Source organism: Delphinus delphis, chromosome 6 (genome assembly GCF_949987515.2).
Source record: "Delphinus delphis chromosome 6, mDelDel1.2, whole genome shotgun sequence".
In the NCBI taxonomy this organism is placed as follows: Eukaryota; Metazoa; Chordata; class Mammalia; order Artiodactyla; family Delphinidae; genus Delphinus; species Delphinus delphis.
Genome location: NC_082688.1, coordinates 105,614,002 through 105,623,405, shown reverse-complemented (window position 1 = coordinate 105,623,405; position 9,404 = coordinate 105,614,002). Strand labels below are relative to the sequence as shown.

The window sequence follows — 9,404 nt, the reverse complement described above, 5'->3', positions numbered from 1 at the left end:
TTCACATTGTTGTGCAACTATCACTACCATCCATCACCAGAACTTTTCTAATTTTCCCAAACAGAAACTCTGTATTCATTAAACACTAACTCCCTATTCCCCTTCTTCCCAGCCCCTGGCAACCATCATTCCACCTTCTGTCTCTGAATTTCACTATTCTAGGTACCTCATATAAGTGCAATCATACAGGGCTTGCTTTTTTTGTGTCTGGATCATTTCATGTCTTGTTAATTTCTGCTGTACAGCAAAGTGATTCAGTTATACATATATACATACATATATATGTGTGTATATATATATATATACACATACATATATACACATTCTTTTTTATATTCTTTTCCATTATGGTTTATCTCAGGATATTGAATATAGTTCCCTGTGCTATATAGTCTCTTAAATGTGTTTTTAACCTGTTGGACAACTCTGCTTGTATTGAAGCTATTTCAACAATAGGATGGTTGGTAAAAGGGCAAGTCTTGCCAGCTTTCTGTATTTACTCATCTGTAAAATTGTTCTGAGTTCTATTCTGTCATTTAAACATATCGAAGAGGAACTGCCTCTTATAAAGGTGGCCACTGCTACTCATTTCCTATTGATATTCCCAATATGTAATGTAGGCCCAGCATTGCATGTAAAAATCTCCCAGTTTTCATGCATTGGCCAATAACGTTGGGCCAAATAGAACATGTTTGCAGGTCAGATCTTGCCCACAGGCCACCAGTTAGCATTTCTGCTAGGGCTTAACAAAAAGCACATTTTAGTGTGGCTTCACTGAGTCATTGATTCATTCACACAATAAATGTTTACTGGGTCTCTACTACAGGCAAGGCTACACATGTAAGATATGGTTTTAAAAATACAAAATACGGGCTTCCCTGGTGGCGCAGTGATTGAGAGTCCGCCTGCCGATGCAGGGGACACGGGTTCGTGCCCCGGTCCGGGAAGATCCCACATGCCGCGGAGGGGCTGGGCCCGTGAGCCATGGCCGCTGAGCCTGCGCATCCCGAGCCTGTGCTCCGCAATGGAAGAGGGCACAACACTGAGAGGCCCGCGTACCGCAAAAAAAAAAAAAACAAAAAAAAACAAAAAAAACAAAATAGGAGAGACATAAATAGTTGCAGCATAAATGCTATAACAGATCAAAAATAATGACTTGTATTGCGCACTTTTGTGCCTGGGAGTTTTAAGAGGTTTACCTACATTAACTCACTAAACCTCACAACAATCCCATAAAGTAGGTATTTCATTTACATATGAAAAGACAAGCATACAGTGGTCAAATCACTTGCCTTGATCACACAGTTGGAAAGTGCTAAGAGCGCGTTTGAACCCAGATTGATGCCAGAGCCCAAGGTCTTGACTGGAAGGGGGGCAGGGGGTGGGTTGGTATAGGGTAACCTGTGGATTTATGAAGACCTCCAGAAGTGACTTTTGACTTGTCTTGAAGGCTGATTTCAGCAAACACGGCCGGGAGGGCAATCCAGGCAGAGGAAATAATTTGAGCCAGGGATAAAACACTAAGATTGGCAGGAAATGAGTCTGAGAGAGGTCGCAAGGTCTCCAGTGCCATCTATTCAACTGTTTGTTTTCAGGTGAGATATCAGCTCATCGACAGCTTACGTCTCAGTACTAACTGTAAGGGTAAGTAAGAATTGTGTAGAAACAGAGGGGTATTTACAAGCTCCAGAGAGGGAAGCGCACCGGACCTATGCAGCTCTGCCCCCGACCACCTATAGGGACTACAAGTCCCGTCATGCAGCGGGGGCGCCGCCGGGAGCCCCGAGTCGGCCCCGCCCCTCCGCAGGCCCCGCCCCGGCCCCGCCCCTCTCGCCCGTAGCCCCCTCCCGCCCGGTCAGCCCCGAAGAGTTGCCCGGTGGCCGCGGCAGACGGAAGCCGAGCGAGAGCCTCGGCGGCGGCAGGATGGGGGACTCCAAAGTGAAAGTGGCCGTCCGGATCCGACCCATGAACCGGAGAGGTGAGAGCCGAGCGCGCCTGGGGCCGCCGCGGCGGAGGCGGCAGGTGCCTGGCGCGCCCTTCCCTTGGCCGCGGCCGCCGTGTGGGGTCCGGCCGGTCCCGCCCCTGGAGTCCGTGTCTGGGCGGGGTGGGGGGGCGGCCCGCGCACCCCGAAACCTCGTCGCCCGTGCCCGCCCCGCCTGCTCGGGACGCCCCTCCCCTGGCCCGCACCGCGTCCCGGGGCGCCGCGGGCCCCATGTCCCGGCCCGCTGCCCCTTCCGCCGGCGCGCCCGCCCCGCCGCCCTTTTGCCCTCCTGTCTCCCTGCTCTTCTAGGAGGGCGCCCGCGCCCCTGGCTCGCTTCCTCCTTCCCCACCCGGCCCCTGGTCCCGCGCCTCGCCGCGCCCCCGCTCTCGGCCCGCCAGCTGTCAGCGCGGCCCCCGGCCTGGCCCGGGACAGCCGGGGACCCCCAGGCCCCACGTCGGTGGCCCAGGCGCCCCGACCCCGCACTCCTGTGGCCCGTGGCAGGAAGAAGGGCAGGGAGTTGGGGTTACTTCTGAGAAAGCAGTCTAGTGCAAAAGTCCTTCCTCTTGGCTTTTCACTTTATATTCCTTTAACCTGGATTGTCATGAAGACTTGTAAATCCTTTGATTGAACTTGGGTAGAGGAGTTGCCCTCCCCCGACCCCCCGCTTTTTCTTGACTGTTAAGAAAGTTTTGTTTTTGCTTGAAGTCATCTTTGTCATCTCTCAACAATAAATAGATTAGGTGCCAAGATTCTTGTGAAATTGTATCTTTCAGACATTCTCTCAATTCTGCAGGGAGGGTAGAGAAAGCAGATAAACAGTATATTTTAAATCCTCTTTAGACAGTCAAATGTAATGGAGAAAACCTGACTCAAGTCAGAGGAGGTGGGCCGGGCCTTGGCTTTAATGCTTAACTAGCAGCGTGACAGGGCAAGTTACTTTAAGTGAGATATATTGGAAACACCTCCTATATATACCAGGTGATACTAGTGGGATCATTATAGTCCCAGGAAATGACTTTTCAGCTGAGAAGGCTCTTAACTAATGCGAATCATTCGTGTAAGTACCAGAATCATTTTCTCAGTCATTTTCGCAACTTCTTTGTTTGTAGTTGTTGTTTATTTATTTATTTTATTATATTTATTTTTGGCTGCGTTGGGTCTTCGTTGCCGCGAGCGGGCTTTCTTTAGTTGCGGCGAGCAGGGACTACTCTTCGTTGCCTTGCGCGGGCTTCTCATTGCGATGGCTTCTCTTGTTGTGGAGCACAGGCTCTAGGCACGTGGGCTTCCATAGTTGTGGCTCGCGGGCTCTAGAGCGCAGGCGTTCGAACCCGTGTCCCCTGCATTGACAGGCGGATTCTTAACCACTGCGGCACCAGGGAAACCCTGTAGTTGTGTTGTTTAAGTCTGTGTAGAAATGGAGTTTCTTTCTAGCTGTCTTTGGTATATATTGAGGTACACAGTTCAACAGGATAACATGCTTTCTAGGTTTGTCCTCTTGGAAGTTTTTTTTTTTTTTTTTTGGAGTTGGTGATTCCTCCTGTCCCTGCTTGGCTTAAGGCTGTCAAGATGACACAAGAATTTTCCCTAAGAACTTAATTACTTTAAGTTCTCAACGAGTTCACGTTTTGGGTCTTCAACCTTTGCCTCATTAATTCCATGCTCTGACAAAATGAAAGAACTTAGATGAACTCTGACAGTTTCCAAAAGCTTCTAGTCCTCGAGTGTTCAGGCAGCTTTATTTCAATTCACTTCAAGTTTATTACCATCACAGTGATTAAAAAAAAACAAAACAAAACGCCAAGCCGCAGAAAACACAACTTAGCTGGGATTTGATTCTGAAAGGATGATTTCGGCACATTCAAAAAATTTCCTATTCACGAAAAACTTGGGAAATGCCAGTGCTAAAAAGAGGCAGCTAACTCACCACCACCAAAGACCTATCTTGGATAATTAAAATTCTTTCCTCTTTCCCCTCCCCCGACCTTGAGTTTCAGTTTTCCAGGGGAAGCACTATCCTTTTTACTTATAAATTGACATTGATTAGATTGTAATAATTGTCAGTATCAGAGGTTCAAGGGATACTTAGAATAATACTTTTAGCTTTGGAAAAGATGTTAGTTGTCCCTTTGGCTGAACTCATTTTAAAATTAAGGTTTATGCATAGATCCATTACCCTATAAGTAGAAGCGCGTTGTTTGTGGTATACTGCCTTCTGATTCATTTAGTGCTGTCTCTTACCTAGCCTCACATTTCCTGAATGCACATGGACTTTTTTTTTTAGTGATTACTACAGATAATTAAAAGTGGTTCTATTTCTATGTTGTCATAAAGTAGGCATTTACATAAATCTAGAGGTTCTTGTGGAATACAATGGAGTGGAATTCTAAACCCAGTGATTTTTATACTGCTGTGTAGAGTTTGCTTAAAAAACCTAAAACAAAGTCATATCCCTTTCCGGTAATTTTGAAAAAAATTATTACTGTGACCAATTATTACTTCCGGGAAAATTAATGGATTAAGTAATAGTATACAATTCTGATGAATAGTGAACTTTTAGTCATAATTGTTTCTCCCTTAGCAGGTTAGTGCAGGAAGCAACCTCAGAAATCACTCTTCACAAATGAGAATGAGATGAGAATGGGTTCCTGGGATAATGTAGTTTTACTCTAAAGACTGATAGTTGGAATCACGTTAGCTACTCGTTGAGGAAAATCTGAAATTTGCAAGAAGCTTCTAGTGTACCATTAAGTCCTTCATGTGATTCAGTATCTGACTGTGCTTAGGTGTTAAGGTAGATAATTGGTTTATTATTTAACATTTATCATGGAATTAAGAGTGTTTCAGTCTTTTTTGCTAAATTACATGTGGGCTTGGGAAACTTAGTTATTTGAACATTCAGCATTAGGCCCTACTTCAATAATAGCAAGAATTGTAATGACTAATGAATATGCTTTTGTCGGGAATGTTTTTCTTGTTATACATTTTAACATTATACTAAGAAAACAAAAAATAAAAAGGAAAATGTCTCTGACATTCTTTCACCTTAACAATTCACACTCATTTTCTTATTTTCATTCCAGGTCGTACTTACATGCATATGTAATTTTACGTAGTTTTAATACTACAACTTTTGTTTTTGCTTTTCTTCATTTGAAGTATGAACTTAAACAGCTAAAGTAAAAGAGGTTAAGCTTGTTTTGTCATGAGATCTGGGAGTTCTATTTGCAGTTCTGTTTGTCATCTCTCAGACCTGTACAGCTCACCAGGTAACCTCTTTGTGTTCTGTAAACTGTAAGGAACACCCATTCATACATTATTAACCAGTGAAATTATTAAGTGAGCCGAAAGTTTTACAAGCATAATTGATGGCACTAGTTAGATCAGCGACACTCTCCTGTTCAGGACTTTGATGTTTTATAACTTTAGATGGCTTAAAAAATATTTAATATTTATTGAACGCCTGCCAGGTGTCTACCTTATCTTAGTATGGGATCTTATTGCCTTCCCTCAAGGGGCTTCCAGTGTTTAAATATGTATGAGATTAACTATCAAAATAAATAAATCTGTATAAAAAGTGTTTGGGAAATATCTTTGCTGTCTACCTAGCCTAAGGTGATGAAACCGGAAATTACATTAGAAATTTAGCTAGAGAGAAAAAACAGTGAAATGGATTATTTCAGGTGTTAGGAAGCATGGACAATAAATTTATTTTAACAGGTATTTCTCAACGGTTTGCTTTGAATTTTTCAGTACTTGATGCAGTGAAAATCACGGAGAAGAATCAACACAGCGAAAGACACAAAGAATAATGTAATGTCTAACTAGGAAAAGAAGTCAGTGCTTAAGTGAATCACAGTCTAGTTTCTCAGTGGATAAGATATAGACGTTAAAAATGAAAATCAAAACCATTTAACAAGGAAGACTTTTTTATGTTAGAAAAAGCAGAATGTAAAACAGTATGTGTAACTGTATGGTTGAATCTACTATTATGATTATTACTATGTTAAAAATGTAAACAGGAATGGGCAAGGGCTAGAAAGAAACATGAAAAAATGAGACTGATCTTGTTGGGGGAATTTTATTTCCTAAAAACTTTCTCTTAGTGTTGTCTAGTATTATAGTATTCAGTTTTTAAAAGTGCACTTTATGGTTTATGCTCATAAGGAAATGACCGTCACATGAAAAGATAAGATTAAAAGGTAAACACCTTCAGCAGATTGCTAGTTATTAAAAGTACCAGGTGAGTGATAGGGAGATGTAGGAATTTAGAGTGAAGGATCCCTGGAAACCTGGTGATTAGGGGAGGCTTCTTTCTCTGTGGAGGGAGGAAGCTTATGGTGCCTGGTGGGAGGGGTGGGGAGTTGGTTCTCTGAGAAGGAAGTATGGCCTGAGAGCAAAGGCAAGGGGACAGGAATGAGCCAGGCAAGTTTAGGCACAGAGATGAGATTAGCGTGTGCTAACAGAGGGAGGAGTGCTCCGTGAGGTTAACTGGAGAAGGCTGAGATTAGGAAGGTCAGGCGGAGTTGCAGGGGGCCCAGAAATCTGGCTTCAGGGTGGCTGGTCCATGTGCTCTGTTTAGCTTTTGAGAACTTCGTGTGGGTCTTGGACATAAGCATGACGGAGAAAGATCGCCAGATCTCAGGGCAAGATTGAAAGCCTGGGTAGGTAACTGATTCAGGGTATAGCTAGAAAACATTTACAAGCGTGTGGTGGAAATGAAGCCATGTGAATAGGAAGATTAAGGAGACCAGTCAAAACCAAGTGAGCAGTCGTGAATCAAAAGACAGGTGAAACTGAGGAAGTAGGAGGAAGCTTGGAAGACCCTGGCCCGTCAGTGAGGAAAACAGGTGATCCTTGGGAATCAAGGTGCAGGGTTGGGTGGGAGCATCTGTTTGAAACAGGAAGGAGACTTTGACCCTGAGCCCACTGGTGGTTCTTAAGCCTTCTCAGATAACTGGTGTTGGAATTAGGGATGACTGTGGATGGAAATTTCTGACATATTTTCTGAAACAGAAGATGCTTGTTTTATTAGCATCTGCTTGAGATGCTAATGGAGGATGAGACACACATCTATCACAACATTCTTTTGTTTCTGCTGTCAACTCCGTGACTGAAAAATGGGATTTATACATATAGGGCCAGAGGCTTTTGGAGAAGAAAGTACAAGTTTATCAAATCAGATCAAAACTTGTTTGAATTGGCATTACTTTAACCCTCCACCCCCCCATAAAACAATGACTAACGTCAACTTTTCCATTTCTTAAGTTCTGAAGATGGAAGAAACCACTGGCAAAAATATTGGTTAAGCAGATGGATTGAGCTGTTTAGTGAGGGAAATGGGTTCGTTATTGATCTCTATGCTTGCCGATCAGCTTCCCCTTGTGTTCAACAAAGCATATTCTTAAAAAAGCTTGGCTGAGAGAAGCAGTGTAGTCATTAGGGAAGTGTGTGAAACTAACTGGTGTATGGGACACGAAATCCATGACTTAATTGGTCCTGGGCTTTAGCTCTCAGAAGCTGTAGGTATCTTTAAAAGCTGGTAGTAATGAATTCGCCTATTCAGTTTAACATGTGTTGATTGAGGAAAAAAATAATAGCTACTTTTTGAGAGCTTTCTGTTTGTGAGCTACACAGTTCATTCCTTTTTATACATTATTCTTCAAACAAAACTTTGAAAGGTAGTTATAGAATTTCTTTTTAACAGAATCTCAGGGAGGTTAAGTAACTTTCCCAGAATTACAAAACCAGTATTTTGGAGCCCGAATTTCACCTATTTTGCCATTAAAACCTGTGCTTTTACTACTCTATCAGACATGATGATCTTTAGACGGGCGTTGCATTCCTGAGCTTGCGTAATTTTCAAAGATGTGCAGGATATATGAGAAGCATAAGTCATGATCTTTGACAACAAGAGCTCACTGTCTTGTTGGTAGTAAGATACACAGGTGAATCAGTTATTAGTACACAAAGCAATGATGGCAGTGCCTTATGAATTAAAGAAATGGGGGTGGGGCTTGAGAATGATGAGGCATGGGTTGAAGGCAATTGACAGGAAGGCATGGCAGGTGGGGTGCACAAGATGAGTTGTTGGACTTAGCAAAACATGGATGTAGGAATTAAGCAAGAACAGTGAGGAAGTTAGCTGTAAAAATTCAGACAGCAGGAAGGAGACAGTATCTGTATAATTAACAGTTAAAGAGAGGTTGCTGTGCATCGACGTGGTCCCAAGCACTGAACTAGATTATTTTAGGTTAATCCTCACAAAAATGCTAGGAAGAATTTATAACTCATTTTACAGATGAGAAAATGGGAACTTGAACAAGCTTAGCCACTTGCCCCAAATCACAGAACTATCAAATGGAGAAACTGGGGATTGGAACCTGGGCAGTTCAGCTCCAGAGCCCCAGCCCTGAAATTCTGTTCTTTCTTGGAAAAGCTGGAAGAATATAGGGAGTGGGGCATGAGAAGAGTGATGGAAGGTGGCCTCACTGAAGTCACGAGGTTTGTGGGCAGCAGAGGGGTATGAAGAGGGGTGAGGTACAGGCAGGTTCAGAAGGGTCTTGGGCAGGGTTGGAGGAGTGCAGTCACTGTAGGTTTTTTTTTTTTTTAAGGTAAAATTGGTATGTAACAGTATATTAGTTTCAGGTGTACAAGGTAACTCTAAAAAGTGATCACCAGTTACCAAACAATTAACCCCCTTCACCCATTTGCCACCCCTAACCCCCTCTGCTCTGTAACTACCAGTCTGTCCTCTGTGTCTGTAAGTTTTGTTTTGTTTGTTCTTTTTTTTTATATTCCACATATAAGTGAAATCATACGGTGGTGTTTGTCTGATTTACTTCGCCTAGCACAATACCCTCAAGGTCCATGCGTGTTGTCGCAAACGTATAGGTTTTTGAATAGAGCAGTGGCACTGTTAAAGTGATGCTTTAGGAAGGTAAATTAAGCTGTGTCTCTATCTTGCTTACAAGCTAATACATTAGCTTGTTTCTGTTTCATGAATGCTGGAGGAAGACACAGGACTTTTGGGTCAGAGGATTTACGGCGCAGCAGGTGGCAGGAGCGGTTCCCTTTGCCTGCAAATCCCACAGGGGTGACATGGAGGGGTCCAGATGGATGCTGTGCAGGCAGTGGGTTGGGTTGCATCTGAGGAGCATTGAGCTGGGGGACTCGATTGCTTTTACGTGGTAAGCAAGCCTGCTCTTTGTCCTGAGGGTTGCTGGCTGCAAACACATTCCTGAGAGGTGGGTGGGGTAAAGAGCATTTCTGGCCTTGCAGTCTAGACACACCCAGCAAGAACTTGTCAAGGTGGTATGAAAGCAACTGAGATTTGGGAAATATAGGAAGACTGCAAAGCTTCTGGTTTAGATAACTGAGTGAATGAGTGCTGGTGTCATTAACTGGGATCAGAAACGTGGGAGAA

At 43.4% G+C, this 9,404-nt stretch overlaps 1 protein-coding gene across 4 annotated transcripts in view; it reads left to right on the top strand.

Annotated features, from left to right (window-relative positions):
- Nucleotides 1-1,846: 1,846 nt before the first annotated feature.
- Nucleotides 1,847-9,404, top strand: part of KIF13B (kinesin family member 13B) — a 187,258-nt gene continuing 179,700 nt past the window's right edge. For all 4 annotated transcript variants that reach the window (XM_060015252.1, XM_060015250.1, XM_060015251.1 and 1 more), the window contains exon 1: nt 1,847-1,978. In XM_060015252.1, coding sequence (XP_059871235.1) covers nt 1,924-1,978 — 55 coding nt within the window. In that variant the 5' untranslated portion in view covers nt 1,847-1,923. The remainder of the gene's footprint in view (nt 1,979-9,404) is intronic.